The sequence below is a fragment of the Nothobranchius furzeri genome, chromosome 19, assembly GCF_043380555.1.
Source record: "Nothobranchius furzeri strain GRZ-AD chromosome 19, NfurGRZ-RIMD1, whole genome shotgun sequence".
Taxonomy (NCBI): Eukaryota; Metazoa; Chordata; class Actinopteri; order Cyprinodontiformes; family Nothobranchiidae; genus Nothobranchius; species Nothobranchius furzeri.
Genome location: NC_091759.1, coordinates 8,648,894 through 8,666,271, shown reverse-complemented (window position 1 = coordinate 8,666,271; position 17,378 = coordinate 8,648,894). Strand labels below are relative to the sequence as shown.

General features: G+C 41.6%; 1 protein-coding gene across 2 annotated transcripts in view; it reads right to left on the bottom strand.

Moving 5' to 3' along the window:
- med30 (mediator complex subunit 30) overlaps positions 1–17,378 on the bottom strand; it is a 101,220-nt gene that overhangs the window by 70,689 nt on the left and 13,153 nt on the right. The window contains exons 1-4 of one of the 2 annotated variants that reach the window (XM_015973494.3): positions 12,770–12,891; positions 11,973–12,247; positions 8,965–9,123; positions 892–999 (exon numbers count right to left, since the gene is read on the bottom strand). In XM_015973494.3, the coding sequence (XP_015828980.1) occupies positions 892–999; positions 8,965–9,123; positions 11,973–12,158 (453 nt within the window). In that variant the 5' untranslated portion in view covers positions 12,159–12,247; positions 12,770–12,891. Of the gene's footprint in view, positions 1–891; positions 1,000–8,964; positions 9,124–11,972; positions 12,248–12,769; positions 12,892–17,378 lie in introns of those variants that run through there. The other variant, XM_070547606.1, reaches the window with a different exon arrangement.

Below are 17,378 nucleotides of genomic sequence, written 5' to 3'. Positions count from 1 at the left end.
CACTTCTATCCATCATTTTTTTAGTTTCACCTTTAAAAGTTATCACTGTGGCTGGATGAATTATGCCAATCTAAAAATCTCTTCATTCTGTGTTTCTAATGAGGAGCAGCCCGTTAACATCATGAGTGTTTAAAATAAATATGGACCAAAACACCAGTGATTAATTATTGATCATGAAACCAGGAGGCTAATTTTAGCAGCTGTATGAAGATTGGAAAGACGTGGCCAGTCGATTGAGACAAACAATTAGAGATGCTGAAAAGTAGCGAGGTCTAAGTCATCGCTGCCACAGAAGAATAAAGCTCCGTCTGCTTCATTGTTGGGAACAACGTCAGCTGGCTCAACTGAAGGTCAACGATGTATTAGTTTGTTTAATCAAAAACCTTCAAACTGACTGCAATATAAGACGAGAGCATTCGATAAAGCTGGCCTTTAAGGTCGTTTTAGTCAGATTTTCATATCTGGGGTTCCATCAGGAACTCCTTGGTTCCAATTTAAAGCTAATATTCTAACTTACGTTTTTATCTGAATAAAGCATCTTTCGTGATACACAAGTACAGCTTTTGGTGGCTTCAACAGCAATTAAATGCAAAGTTAAAATGTTTAGCATACAAAATAAGGAATCCCACTTCCATGCAGATCTCCTTTAATCACAAACAATTATGAGAGCATAACCAAGTAAGGTTGGTGTTTAATCCCAAAAACATTCAAGTCAGCCTTCAAACCATCAAATCTGTGTTTCAAATTATCTGGAGGAGATTTAATGATTCACTTTTTATTTTTAAAGTGCTGTTGTAAGTGCATAAGCGTGCCTCTTCCCCTCGCTTTATTGGCTGGAAATCCAACCCGCCCTGTTAACAACGCCTTGCCACTAAATAAAGAACACGATACCTTGTTGACTTCCAGGATTTCTCTTCTCTCCTCGCTGGAGAGCTGGCTCTGCCCGGCTGAACAGTCCTCGTGCTTGGAGCCGTCCTCCTCCACAAAGGGTATCAGTTGCTGAGAAGGACAGAAACAAAAGACTGGTTGTATTAGTTACTGAAAGCAAGACAGCTGTAAGAGAATTTCTTACTCAAATGAACAATAAGGTAATGTCTATGCTGTCAAAGTATCACGTTTTTTAATCAAGTCTGTTCTTGGAATAAACTGCTTGTAATCACTTTTTCCTCATCATGTTAAATGCATTTAGGGGATTTAAGCTGCACGCTCACTAAGAGCATGTAAAACTCTGATTTGCATGTTCTCCACTAATGAATCCTAAGCTACATGTAAGACGTATATCTGCTCTCTCTACTTGTTTCCATGAAATAGTGAAGATGGGGATTCTGTGTAAGCTTTCAAACTCTGTGTGAGAGACAGGAAACAGTGAGAGAAAGAGACAGTGTGAAAGATTAATTCATTTTTAAATGCACCGTGTGTTTGACCTTGCCTGCTTGACAAGTCCAGGAGGCTGAAGTGTAAGACTTTGGGAAAGGCAGCGCTCCTTAGTGCCTGTTTTGCTACATCATACTGCCCCCTAGAGGTCAGAGCAGCGAGAACAGGGCGGGCTGAGGTTTGCTGCAGTCACAAGTTAAATGATCTATAACTCTCTAAAGAACACACACCACTCCTCATTAAATCAGCATGTATAGATAATCTATGTTGTAGAATATTACCTGATAATCTGTCAAGGTCAAGTAAAAAATTTAAGTGTTTAATCACACCAATAAAACATGCCAGCACATGTAGACACTATACACTCAATAGCCATTTTATTTGGTACACCCGTTTAGCTGTTTAACACAAGAGCCAATCAGGTGTAATCATATCGATGCACTCAGGCCTCCAGATGTGGAGAGGAGTTGATGAATTTAAAACCAGCATCAACACAAGAAATGGGGCTGTTGGTCTGAGTATGTCAGGAAAAACTGAGATTTTAACTCACATCTCTAAAGTAAAAGAATATATCTAGGGAGCAGCATTTGTGTAGATGAAGATGTCCTGGTTTTAGATGATAAACAGCAACAGAAGCTCAAATAAACACTGAATCCAACTGAGGTCAACAGAAAATCATCTCTGAACCACAACAGGCATCAACGCTTCAGGCTGCTGCTGCTGGTGTGAATGGTAAATGACCTGCATTTGTATAGCTCTGTTCTGAGTCAATCATTCAAACACATCCATTCGTCCATTTTCCTGTGGGGTTGGGTTGCAAGGGCAGCTAAGCAGAGGCTCGGACTTCCCTTTCTCCAGCTCTGGGCCGGCTCCTCCGGGGGAAACCCAAGGCGTTCCCTGGCCAGATGAGAAACAGTCCCTCCAGCATGTCCTGGGTCTTCCTTTAGGTCTTCTCCTGGTTGGATGTGCACAGAAGACCTCACCAGGGAGGCGTCCAGGAGGCATCCTAACCTGAGTCACCTCAACTGGCTTCTTTGGAGGTGGAGGAGCAGCGGGTCTACTCTGAGCCCCTCCTGGATGACTAGCTTCTACCCAAAGCTCGTGACCATAGCTGAGGGTTGGACCGTAGATCAACCTATCACCTTTCAGCTCAGCTCTCTCTTCTCCTCAACAGACCAGTACAGCGCCCGCATCACTGTAAACACATCGCCAATCTGCCATTTTTCCCTCATTCATGAACAAGACCATGAGATACTTGGAACCCTTCATACCACCTGACACTGAGGTTAAACACTACTGTGTCCCAGAGTATTGTTGTTGACCATGTCAATTTGACACATATTTGACCACATGGACCCATCTTCTAATGGCTACTTCCAGCAGGATAATACACCATGTCACACAGCTCAGATCAGCTCCAACTCCTTTCTTGACCATGGCGATGAGTTGACTGGACTCCAACAGCCTCCATGGCCACCAGATCTCAGTCAAGCGCTGAACCTTTGGGATGCTGTCTGAGGAGTGTCTCAGATACCTTGTTCAATCCATTCTATGAAGATCTGAGGCAGTTCTGATGGCAAAAGGGGATCCAATCCAGTTAGCCTACCCCATAAAATCACATTTGTTTGCCATTAAAACTGCAAACCTACATATATTAGGCTTTTTTTTTTGTAAAGAAGAACCTACAACAATAACAAAAACAGACATCTTCATACCAGACAAGATCGTAAACACAGATTAGGCAGGAGAATCTTCAAACTACTAATGAGGGCATTAAAGCAAAAATGTAGTGAGGAGGAAAAACGCTTTGTTCAAGCAAGAACTTGAGGTTAGTTCTGGTTTCAACTGTACACAATTCTTCACTGTATTATTTTTGGCTTCAGTGTTTGGCCCGAGGTCGTACATCTGCTTTTACCAGACAGACAATGATTAAAGTAATTGGAAGCAATGACTAACTGGTGCACGATGAGTGTATCTGATGCAAGCAGACATCGACCCAAACTAAAAGGAAAAACAGTTCACGAGAAGAGATCAAACTGAGACGGAAAAAAGGATGTCTGGATCTTAAAACGAACGGAGGTGAAAAGACAAACAAAAATGTGGAAAAGATTAATAGAAAAAACAAATAAAAGAACACGAGGAAAGAGGTGACGCTATAAAGGTGACACTCATTTAGTCAGTACCTTTGCAGTGGTCTCTGGTAGGAACGAATGCCTTGCAAGTCGTATTGGTGTGGGGGGGGCGCAGAAGCACCTGGATCAGCAGGGACAAGTCTGCTGCAGCAGACAGCAGGATTTGGAGTCTTATTTCCTGACAGACGTCTCGCTTCATAATGGATAACAGCAACAGGATTCTACCACTAACTCTTTTTGCGCTGCTACATGTATGTTTTATCTCCATAACACATGCCTGGAGGAGCTTCTGCCGTGTGGTTGAGTTGCTAATGCTAACAGTTAGCTTCTGCTAGCCGAGACGTTCAATGCGGCTTCTTGGACGCTACAACAACAGCTTTCCCCGTCACGAGCCTAGATGGATAAGTCCAAGCGACCGCTTGACACAGATCTGTCAGGCTTTTCAAATCCTAGAGTTTCATCATCTATTTTCCATCAGAAGATAATGCAGGAGATCGGCGTAGGAGACTATTTTCTTGTTCGGCCTGCATGAAAAACTCATGGTGACCAATTATAATCAGAAATAATCATTAAAATGGTTTTACAGTGTTCCACGCCTTTAAATCTGGAAATCATCGACTTATGCGAGTTTCCAGGAAGAACTGGGCACTGAAAAAACAACAGGGTAAACGTGCAGGACATTACACCAAACTACCAGCCAACAGAGAAAACTCAGACTCAAGTTATTTTATGATTATTATTATATAATTTGAGAGCAAAGCCAATGGCATATCCAGTTTTAAAGGTAGTGGGCAAATCCTGGCAGCTTGGAGGAGGAAAGTAAAATGTGCTGAGTACGGCTGGAAAAGATGGATGGGGGGTGCATTGTGCGTGTGAGTCAGTATAAATGTATGTGCGAATGTGCCGGTGTGAGTCATAACCCCTGCCTCCTCTACAGAAAGATGGATGTGGTTTCCTGCCTGACAGAGAAGAATGAGCTAATGAAGTTCTCCAGGTTGGCTCGGTGAGACAAAAGGGAAAGGGCAGGAAAAAAGGAGGAGGGAAAAAAATCTAAGTAATAAGAAAATAACAGGGTGAGTGGATAAGGAGAGAGGGAAATGAAAGAGCGGGACTGTTCACCGCAGGAAATGACAAGAGCTTCAGTAAACTTGGACGACAGTGAAATAGAAGATCAAATCTGAGAGAAAGCCAATATGAAAAGACTGACTGGGAGAAAGGAAAATGTGGAGAAACTGCCAATATCAAGCAGATATTAAAAAAGAGAGAGGAAACAGAGGGACAGGAAAACACCTAAAGATTTACAAAGTGGGGAAAATCTGCAAAAGAACAACAGCTGGAGTGGAAAAAGATGGAAGCGCTGACGTGTGCACTTGATCCAGCTGTTCATTAAACAGGTCTGCTGCTAATTAGGCTGCAATGAGGTCACCCTGCTCGAGTCATTGATTCCACTTCCTGTTTCAGGCAGCCAATAGTGAGCAGCTGTCAGGTGGCCACCTGAATTCTCCAGGATGATAAATGGCATGAACAGCGGGGCCAAAATCAACAATCCTCAGCCGCAGACAAACAAGACGAGCTCAGTTATTGGCTGGTCAGCACCGGACTGGGTCTCCAAGAGGAATGGATAAACATTTCAAAAGGAACTGGGTCAGGTGGTGCGCTGAGGCTGTAGCAGCAAAAAAATAATACATCATAGAAGCTTGAGATTTAGGGACAAAGCCCCCCTGAACACACAGTTGATGAATCATATTAGCAGAAAATGTTCGTGATGGCAGTAAATATGAATTTGCTCCAATTTTAGACTGGTCTCCTCCCACATCCTCCTTTATCCCCAGTGGGAGGCCGGTGAGAAAGATTAGCTCAGAGGCAATCTTTAGAAATTGGGAGGGGACTGCCATAGTCATAAATCTAATCAAACAGAGGTGGACGGCTGTGCTGCAGCCCTGCACGGCACTTTACACGGTGCACACCCAGGCATGACTGAAGTGTGCTTTCCATGTATGCAGAAATGAGTCAAAGCCATGATTTTTAGATGAGTAATGGTATATTCTGCGTTTCTGAGGGGATGGAACTGACTTAGGCTGACCACAGTCACCAGCAAAGCTTAAAGACACTCCAGAGACTCGCCTGAACCTGCAGCGAACACTGAGAAGGCAAACCGAGAGGGAGCAGAGGAGATAAGGACCCCCCAGGGTATAGATGTGAGTTGATGTGTGCAGGACTGTGAGCAAGTAGCTATGGCCTACTTCCTTTAAGCTAAGTTTCCTAATTTAGCTCATTTTAGCTGAATTTAGCCGAGCTGTGTGAGGCAGCATCTGAGAGGATATGAAAGCCTAGACGAGAACGTGCAGCACGAAGTTTGCATCTGGAAGCTTAAATCAATCCCGTTATAAAGGAAAAGCTTGTTTGAGTTGAGCCGTCAGCCTCCTCAGGTTAGTTTACCCTGCAGAACATGCTTTTACAGACGTAATACACCACCAAACTCATTCTAGTCACAGTAACTTTTTAAAGTGTAATTTAAAGAATTGTTGCTTTACAAGTCCGTGTGTTTTAGCTGCTGTAGATGTTTGTGCTGTGGTACACGTGACGCAATATGCATCAACAAAAACACGTGGTTCAAAGATCTGCTGCTCAAAATCCCACAAATTCCCAAAATCCCAAGAACAATCCTTTGCATTTATGTCTAATTGTTTTATCTTATTTTTGTCTTGTTTTTCTTTGATGTAAAGCTAACTATGTGTCTGTTGCCGCTGCCTCTTGGCCAGATCACCATCGTAAATGAGAATGAGTTCTCAGTTGACTCGTCTGGATAAATAAAGGTTAAATTAAAAAAAGAGTTTCTGGATTTTTCTGAACAACCCTGATCCAAACATCACTTACAAACCACACAAAAAGAATACGCCAGAAGACAACAGCTAAAATAACCAAGTTGTTACCGAACATAATGAGTAACGTGGGCTGCACGGTGGCGCAGTTGTTAGCACAGTTGCCTCGCAGCAAGAAGGTTGCAGGTTCGAAACTCGGCTACAGCTTTTCTGCATGGAGTTCAGTGGCGGCTGGCCAGTAGAGGGCGATAGGGCGCCGCCCTCCCAGTTTCCCCTGTGTTTTTAATTTTTATTTAAAAAAATAAATAAATAAAATTAACAATAATCATATATTCTAAGTTAATTGTGTGTTTTGTAACAAAAATAAATCATATATGTATATATATCTATATTGGTCTCTGCCGGTCTATGCCGAGCGGTGGAGGCTGTGTGCTGTTTTTCAATCGCCCAAACAGGACGGGACCAGTTGTCCAATTGCTGACAAGAAAATCAAAGGGTAGGAATGGGATTGTATCCAATCAGCGTCGACGTTGTTTCAGAACGTTTCAGAAGCATGATGGGCGATAGAGCTACCGCCAAGGCTTTCGTTGGTGTTCGGTAGAACTCGGAGTCTCGACTCCAGCACGTTTTGACGGTCGTGACGCAGACGTAGACAGTGCGCCTACAACATGGATACCGGATCTCAGCAGCCACTGAATTCAGTCCGGTCTCTTCTCCAGCATCAGTTCGAGAGGAGAACTATGGTGGAAAAACTTAATGTCAAAGAGCTTGGACCAGATCAGCCCGACGTAAAGATAAGCCAGCAGGACAAGGAGAAGGGTAAACTGTACACACGACGCTTCTCCCAAAATTGGTACACCAGGAAGCAGTGGCTAGCTGGATGCAATCACGCTAATGCGTTATCTTGCTTTCCGTGTTTGTTATTCAAAACGGCTGGGATCCACAGAAGGTGGATGTGGAACTTGTGTCTCATTGGGGACTCCATTCATTCTCTGACTGAGAAATGCAGCGCATCAATGCAGCAGCCAACAAAGAAACGGAGGACGTTTGGACAGGGAGAACAGCAGCTGGGTGCAGAGGTAAGCTGTACATTACATTTCTGTAAACAAGACAATCAGAATCAGAAATCCTTGGTTGTCCCACAAACCGGGACATTTGTTTAATAACATGTTTAATGTGCAATAACTGTAAAAACTAATTTCAACACACATACCTATTATATATATTTAATCATGTAAATGTGTATTTCATGTAAATTTGTACATACATCAATCTGATTCCATTTTACTTGTTACACTTCTGCTGCAGCAAACAAATTTCCCAGCTTTTGGGACAATGAAACATTTCTGATTTGTCCCAAAAAGTGGGAAATATGGCATTTGTAAGAGGATACTGATGACATTATTTCCTATGAAAGTGTTTCCACTTTCCATAAGTCCTAACAGTGTACATTTCTGGCATTTTGTCTAAGTGGTGTTTACTACCATTACTGTAACAGTGACCTGTTCATAATTTTTCGTGTTCACTCAAATGTTGAAATTAAACAAAATGTTTTTGTTACTTGCCTCTTGCATTGCCTATTTACCATTTATGGTTGTGTTATTTTATGTGCAATTTAATGCAGTATTTTTCAACCTTGGTCTGCAAGGCAGCGTGCCAATAGTCAGACACACCTGGATTAATCAGTTTGTCCAATGATGTAAGACAGGAAATAAAAGAGCTGTGCTTAATTCAGGAAATAGTGAAGTTGTGCACAAAGCTCAGAAAGCACAAGTTTGTTTAAAAAAAAATAGTGCAGCCCCACCAAAAATATTTTTCACCAGCCGCCACTGGTGGAGTTGCATGTTCTTCCCATGCATGCGTGGGTTTCCTCCGCGTACTCCCACAGATCACAACATGCCCTATAGGTTAACAATTGTACGTCGCTTTGGATAAAAGTGTCTTCCAAATAAATAAACATAAACAGACTCGACAGATGTCGTTTATAGAGACACGGCGACCTGTGAAGCTAAATAAGTGAACGTTGTTGTATCAACATCAGTGACCAGGTGACCAGGACACTGTAATCAATTTTTGGCAAGGGAAATGATCATTTGTTGCCATTTTTGAGGTGTTTATGAAAGTGGAAGACACCCAGCATCCTGTGATGGCACTAATAACACCGAGATAATAAATAAAGTTATATTTAGGAAAATTTAACCCTTTACAGAAGACCAGGACACTGTAATCAATTTTTGGTATGTGCGTGCGTGCGTGCGTGCGTGCGCGTGCGTGTGTGTGTGTGTGTGTGTCCCATAAAGTGTCTAAACTTCACCCATGCAAGAGTATCCATCTGCATTTGTTTTACATATCACCCTTGGGCTTTTCTACCCCAAAGAAGAGGCCACAGCAGATTTACTGAAAAAACAAGCGACGAAGAGCTTTTAACTAAGACCATAAAACCAGTGCCACTAGCTGAAATCACTGTTTTCATCTGATATGAAGAGACTTAAAAAGAAGTTGAGGTTATTATTGAAAAATATATTTTATTAAGCCTTCAGAAAAGGCATCTTGCTGAAAACCCATCCTTGTTCCTCTCTGGTTTATAACAAATCATTATCACCATCTTGACATGTATCTGTGTCTCCTGGTCTCACCTCTGGCGGTATGGGGTCCAGCCCGGCACAGTTCTCGCTGCATTTGTCGTAGACGAGGCGCAGCTTGCGAAAGAGAACAGAAAGCATTCGTAGATGCTCCTGGAGTTTCCCCAGCCGGTCCTGATGGGTGTTGGGATGGTAGGTGACTCCGTTAGGCAACTGAAGAGAAGCACAAAGTGTTAAACATGCATTCATAAATGAAATCCACATTCAAAGCCAGTAACATGAAACCCAGCAGCATCAACAGATAAAGATTTTCCACCACATCGCAATGTTTTCTTTACTTTGCAGGATTCTGACTACAACGGGTGTTAAAAAGTAACAAGGCGCGCTTTTATTCAGAAGATCGACAAGCCTCTGGGGGCAGCAGCGTCTGATTATAAACATCCTACACAGCATGAACAAGCCTGCCTGCAGGGCAAGCGCAGCACAGACAGTGAGACAGAAAGAGAGAGAGAGAACTGTTCTTATTGGTGAGACAGTCTGGTCTAAAGAGACGAGTCATAACAACGCTGTTTGTGGATTCTGAAGCGTGCTTGTTTGGCTGTGATTTGGACACGCTGCAGGACGAGTGTCTCTGAGGACGATGCAGACACACACACACACACACACACACTAAACTCCAGCTGACCTCTTCTTTTAGATGGCCACAGCAGAGCTGAACAGGAACTGTGCCACGCGCCATCAGAAATGAACACAGGACTCCATTAGTGATTCAGAAATTCAGCATTTTAGATAACAGAGTGACCTTGAAGAACAATAAACTGAATATACTTGAGTATGCAGGGCAAGAAGAGAAAAGGCTGTTTGTAGCTTCTTTGTTACTCACAGCTCTTTTTGTTCCAGTGTGAGCAACAAAAAAAAGTTTTTCAAAATGGAAAAATATCATTTATCCAGCGTTAGATCACAGACTAGTGCCTTATTTTCATTTCCTCTGTAACACAATGAGCGTTCATGGATTGAGTGTGACATTAGGACAGGACAATGTCTCCAGCTTTTAAAAAATATCAATATATTTTCTGATGAGACAAGAAAACCCAGTAAAGTGTACCTTGCTATAAACTTACAGCACACAGTTGTGTCCGGTTGATGGTTTTCTGACTAAACTCACAGAAAAGATGTTCTCTTGATTCATAAAAAAAACTTTAGCTTTTTCTAGCTGTTCTGTCCTAAACTTCCAGCTTCATGTTTAATGTTTGGGGGGACATTCGTGTTTCACCAAAGTCCCAGCCCCACCCACGTAACAGGATAACAGGTAAGGGGGCCTGCAGCAGCCAAAACACTCCAGAAGCTACCAAATATCATCTCCTACTCACCGATCTGGGTGATTCAGGTTTACCGCTAACAGCTTTAATACCAGCAAGACCCGCATGCGTGTAATCTGCAGCCTATTGCAAATTGGCGTATTATTTATTTATTAGTTTTATTTAGAATTTTATAAAATGGCTCACCGCAGGTTGCCGCATATGGAATTTTAATTATTTTAAATAGATAATAAATTAATTACAAATAAACAGCTCTCGTCTCAAATGTCACATGTAACTTTCATTCTAAACTGATGTTTTGTAAATATATTACAGGAAGAAAATAGATTTAAGTTTTGGTCCTTGTCGCCCAGCTCAATGCGAAAGTTAATGAGACTCTGAATAATAAATGCAAATAATTTCAGAAACCCATTTATTAAGGGAACAGCACGAATCACCTTATAAAGATGGACCAGGCTTCCCAAGTTATTCAAAAATAAAGCTAAACTTTCTCCTTTACGGGCACCATGTTCCTGCACACCTGCATGTAGTACCTGTGTTTTCTTAAACACCAAATAACTAAACACATCTAAAAATAAAAATAAAAATAATAATAATAAATGAACACGCACCAGCAATGTAACAAACATGTTTGAGGAAGACGACTTAAAACATGTACTGGAAATAGCCACTAGAGGGCGCTCCGCTCCCAGTTTCACTGTATATTGTGTCCGTTTTGCTGTAATATTTCTATAGTGGACCCTCTGGTGTATGTTTTTGTTCAAGTTTGTATAGAATTTGTTTCTTTGTATACTTATACCTTGGTTCAATAATGTTCTGAAAAAAGTGTGTTTTGGTACGTTTTTCAGCACAGATCTGTTTAACTGGTTCAGTGTGTCAAACACAAAGATCGTCTCATTAAATGGCCTGTATTTGTATAGCGCCTTTAGGGTTCTACACACACACACACACACCCCAAGGTGCTGCGCAACTCAGTCATCTACCCATGCACACACACATCCACACGCTGGTGATGATGAGCTACGATGTAGCCACAGCTACCCTGGGGCGCACTGATAGAGGTATGGCCTGTCGAACACTGGCACCACCGGCCCCTCCGATCACCACCAACATTCTGTGGTCGGAGCCGGGATTGAACCTGCAACCTTTCGATTACTGGACAACTCGCTCCAACTCCTGAGCTACTGCTGTCCTCAGAGTGATTGGAGAATTTACAAAAAGTGAAAACTGATATAAATGTTCCTAGTAACCAACCTAAAAATATCTTCTCTCCTCTTCGTGCTTCCTTCTCTGTAAATTACCTTTGAATATTTCATTTCTACTGTGTTACTGACAGCGTGTCTGCATTTTGAAGAGCAGTCACTGATCAGTGTCATTGATTTAATGTAGCTGTTGAGCAAAACTCGACATTATTCTTGACACATTTTGGTTGTAAGATAAATGAGAAGAAAATTACAAATAACCACTTACAGCTTTACTGATGGTGCTGAAGAATGATCTGATGACACTTAGGATGATCTTGCTCAAAATGTTTGCTTTTCATTTAAGTGTACAAATAACATCAAAGGAAAACTTATTTTGGTGGGAAAACATGCTTCTTTCTTGTGGAGATCTCCTGTTTATGTGCAAAAGTGAATATTGCTTTGTAAAGGCTTTCAATACATTTGGAATTTTTACCCAAATTTAGGATCTTATTAGGAAAACGTAAGCAGGAATGAAAGGCGGAGACGCGATGAGGCAGACCTGCATGTTCCTGAGGAGCTGAAAGATCTCCATCGTCCTGAGGACAATGTCTTGGACTGTCTCCTCTCCATAGCGACACAAGGAGGACGTGTTGACATCTCGTGCTGCCTGGGCCTGCTGCTGCTGCTGCTGAGGAGGATGAGGAGGCTGACCACCAAAGGGAGGCACCAGAGGAGGGGTCGTCATGGAGACAGCAGGTGAAGATGCTGCAGGCACAGATTCAGGTCTGGATTGTCTCCTTTCAGGCTAATCCACATCTGCTCACATTCACATGCCTTTAATTTGGGAATAGAGAAATTAAAATAACTTTAAAAAAGAGTTCAAACATGTTTATTATGCATAATATGCAAGTAGTTTGTGTTTCTTAAATTAAATGACACAGATACGTATAGAAATAATATTTAAAGCTATTACAGCTGAATTATTTATCCAGTTTCAGCATCAGCACTAATCTAAAAGCTCAGCAGCTGTTAGATTAGCTACAATCACCCTAACTCCACAGATGACTGTTTGCTAACATTTTAGCATTAAATGTAAGTTATTTTGGGCGGTTTAAGACACGCTTCCGCGGTTTTCTTAACTAGGTGAGTCTATTTTAAATGCTATTCAGGGTTTTACTTGTGTTTCACCAGGTGTTTTCAATCAAACAACCTGTTAATTAGCTCACACAAAGTCGCTAGAGATCGTAACTTCACACAGCTTTCACCTTATTTTGGAGCGCTTTGGCTGACCCGCCCAGTATGGCCAGGTAACACGGTTTAAATCACGTTTACAACCCGGGTAAAACACGGAGTTACCTGTTTGGTAGTAGTTTTTCTCTTTTGTTGACATGACAAGTCTTCAACAAACAGCTCCTGGGCTCAGCTACTGCTGCAAGTATCGCGAGAGTTCAGCTTGACACATCGATTAGGAGTAGTAAACTTTGGAATAGAAGCGCAACGTTTTTCTTTTTCTTTATTTAATGGAACATTGTGTTATCTTTCGTTGTTTTTAATTTGTTTGAGTGTAGTTATAATGCTCAAATAACTTTAAATTTTAATAGAAGTTTTTTTTCTTAAAAAGTTTTAAACAAAAAAAACTGCGCACTGCAAATATGTTTGGATGAGAGTGGGCTGGAAACAAAGGCAACACCGCCACTTGCTGGTTCGTAACACGATCTTCATCTATATCATAATAAACATTACACATTAATCTTGGAATATTTTAATAAACCTATTTGAAAAATAAAAGTGGTAAGACAAAAAATCAATTAAAGTTTTTACATGCAGCTAAACTAAAGGTTTGACTTACATAAACCAGGTGTGGCAGCTTTACTGACAAAGAAGATAGAGAAAGAAATGTGTTAGTGTGTTTCAATATGTATATATATATATATATATACACATATATATATATAAAACGTTTACAAGCTAATAAATCTCAAAGTACGTGACTGGCGTGGTCGAAACGCCCACCATTACTTTCATTTAAATTGCAGTACAACATATGTGTGATCCAGGGCGTAAGGCAAAGTGGAATATAAAATAACGTTTTTAGCCCTGTTAACTTGCATTAATTTTTTGTTTTTGCCGGGGACCCATGGTGCAGAAGTGACTTAGACTCCCTATAGGGTATTCAATCCTGCCGTTTCTTGCCCTCTCTTCAAACTAACTTCTCTTCCCTGAAACAGGAGCATCAGAGCATTTTTACCCAAAGAGATGGACTTACAAGGCATTTATTTATACTAGAAACCACTGCAAATGTTCTAAAAAAACAAGTGAAATTGGTATCTCAGTAAACAATGGTAGAACTTGAGGTAAAGTACAACAACATCTCTGGAACAATTTCACACTAAAAAGAGAGAACACCATCTAAAAATGAAATGTCAAAACAAAATTTCATTAAGTCTCATGATGTGGAAGCTATTGTCACATCTACAAATGTCCCCATCAAAATAATGATATTAAATATGGAAACTATCTCTATAATCTAATAGAACAGTTCTGGGGTGAAGTTACTTAAAGTGAAATCTGTTATATATTTTCAACTGTATGTCTGTGATGAGCAGCAACACAAAAAGATGATCAGATCTGCTGTATCGTGTCACAACTTTGTGAAACATTAAAAACCAGGATTAACTTGTCTGTCATATATACAACCTAAAACTAACTTCAGGGTGGTTTCATTTTGCTTTTCATGGTGGCGACACTGATGTAGATGTTTCAAAATCAAAAAGTTTAGGGACACTAAAGAAAGTGATGTTTTAAAATATGCTGCTCATCTGAGACGTTAAATAGATGTATAGTGGTGAATATCTGGAAAAAATATTCAGTCTGCCTAAAAATGGTTCAGCTGCCACCTGTTAGATTTTTAGGGATTTGAGATTTTTCAAACTTAATTCAAATTTCTGCAGTTGTCAGTAAGTAAAAGTTATTTATATAGCACTTATCAAGGAAAGAAAAATCAGTGTTTCACAGAGATCAACAAAACAACATGTAGTCATTAAATCATCCCAAGAACTAAATAAAATGTCATGAAATAATTGAAAGATAATTAAAATCACAACATTTTTAACACTTTTAACATTTTAGACCCTTTGCAATCAGGGTTCCCTCCCGGTCATAGTACTGAGAATGCCCTTCTTAGAGTTTTTAACGATGTTCTGCGGTCCTGGACAACCCGCTCTACTTCCTGAGCTACTGAGGTCAGAAAGGGCCTTACTATAGATCAGGGATTCCCAAAGTGTGGTGCACCCACCCCCGGGGGTGCGCGAGCTGCCGCTAGGGGGTGCGCGAGGTGAAAAGTGTAATGGCTGCGGAGCTCAGAGAAGTCTGTCAAATGTCACCATTAGCGTAGCCAGAAACTCATTTGTGGGTGGGCTTAAGAAAAAGTAAGTGGGCCCAATAAATGTAATTAAAAACAAGTATATTTTTGCGCGCGTGTCCTCCACATGTGCCCTAGCTTCATAATAACAATGCGCCGAGCTTCAGCGCTCTGGCCTGCGCACGCCGATATGTTCCGTATTTGATCATTTTTAACGGTGTTGGAGAAATCTGAAGGTGGCGAGTCATTCTGGCAGATTGTAATTAACACCCTGTCTCATGAGGTGTTCTGTCATTGTAAACCTCACACACAGAACATTGTGGATGTAACAAAATGAATCAAGAAATGATTCCCATTCAGGCTATTAACAGCGCTGAAGATCTGAAGTTCAGAGTGCGTCTGTCAGAGGTCAGACGCGTTCCAGCGGAACCACGGCTCACGGGTGCACATGTGAGCACATCAGGGCTGGGCAGAAGTAGTTTTACAACTTTGGTTTAAATAGCGCCAATAACGAGACGCGGTGACTGGAGCGGCTCATGTGCGCGCACGCGCACACACACACACACATTCAATAAGAGCGCACGCTGCGTAAACTCCGGCGCGCCGCCAGACTGAAGACATGAGCACTGCCTCCTCTGTGATAAAAGCTTTTAAGAGGTTTTATAACATTTTTCATTCCAGGTCAAATTAAGATATTAGCTTCTATTTTGGGATGACGTATTAAAGCCGGGTCCGCTCCAGCCAGTGACTCCGAACCTGCCACAACTCCTTTTACTGCAGCATTTGTTATTCCAGTCCGCGTGGCAGCGGATCGCAGATTCAGCCACACCATAAAACAGCAATAAGTCGGTCAGAGGCAAAAGTGAACCTCATGGCTATATCGTTTCCATCATCTCCCCTATATACATTTGATTACGCACAAGTAGGTGACCAGTTCAGGTTTACGCAGAGCAGAAGGAAGGAGAGCGCTCTGGCCGCACAGGTTAAACGTTCCTACTTTAAGAAAACTGTTAAATTGCATTGTTTATGTGCTACCTGGGCACTCTAAATATTTATTTAAAATTAAATCAAAGGAAATTGTAATGGTATCGAATGTTTTTAATTACTATTTAAAAAATGAAAGTGATGGGGAAAAAGGTCGATCATATTTTTTTAACCCTGTCTGTTTAGCTTGACCATATATAATATAGCCATGCCCTGATGTGGGGGCTGGGGGGTGCGTCGACATCGTCGGGACATAGAAGGGGGTGCGCGGCTAAATAAGTTTGGGAACCACTGCTATAGATGATCAGACATTTAGTCTTTTCAGAGTTTAACTGAAGGAAGTTATCTTCTAGCCAGCTGGTGACAGCTGATAGATTCAGACCGTATACAAAAGTCAGAATCCTTATATATATATATACATATATACAGTGGGGCAAAAAAGTATTTAGTCAGCCACCGATTGTGCAAGTTCTCCCACCTAAAATGATGACAGAGGTCAGTAATTTTCATCATAGGTACACATCAACTGTGAGAGACAGAATGTGAAAAAAAAATCCATGACTTCACATGGCAGGATTTTTAAAGAATTTATTTGTAAATCAGGGTGGAAAATAAGTATTTGGTCAATAACAAAAATTCAACTCAATACTTTGTAACATAACCTTTGTTGGCAATAACAGAGGTCAAACGATTACTATAGGTCTTTACCAGGTTTGCACACACAGTAGCTGGTATTTTGGCCCATTCCTCCATGCAGATCTTCTCGAGAGCAGTCATGTTTTGGGGCTGTCGCCGAGCAACACGGACTTTCAACTCCCTCCACAGATTTTCTATGGGGTTGAGGTCTGGAGACTGGCTAGGCCACTCCAGGACTTTCAAATGCTTCTTACGGAGCCACTCCTGTGTTGCCCGGGTGGTGTGTTTGGGATCATTGTCGTGTTGGAAGACCCAGCCACGTTTCATCTTCAAAGCTCTCACTGATGGAAGGAGGTTTTGGCTCAGAATCTCACAATACATGGCCCCATTCATTCTGTCCTTAACACGGATCAGTTGTCCTGTCCCCGTAGCAGAAAAACAGCCCCAAAGCATGATGTTCCCACCTCCATGCTTCACAGTAGGTATGGTGTTCTTGGGATGCAACTCAGTATTCTTCTTCCTCCAAACACGACGAGTTGAGTTTATACCAAAAAGTTCTACTTTGGTTTCATCTGACCACATGACATTCTCCCAATCCTCTGCTGTATCATCCATGTGCTCTCTGGCAAACTTCAGACGGGACTGGACATGCACTGGCTTCAGCAGCGGAACACGTCTGGCACTGCAGGATTTGATTCCCTGCCGTTGTAGTGTGTTACTGATGGTGACCTTTGTTACTGTGGTCCCAGCTCTCTGCAGGTCATTCACCAGGTCCCCCCGTGTGGTTCTGGGATTCTTGCTCACCGTTCTCATGATCATTTTGACCCCACGGAATGAGATCTTGCGTGGAGCCCCAGATCGAGGGAGATTATCAGTGGTCTTGTATGTCTTCCATTTTCTGATAATTGCTCCCACAGTTGATTTTTTCACACCAAGCTGCTTGCCTATTGTAGATTCACTCTTCCCAGTCTTGTGCAGGTCTAC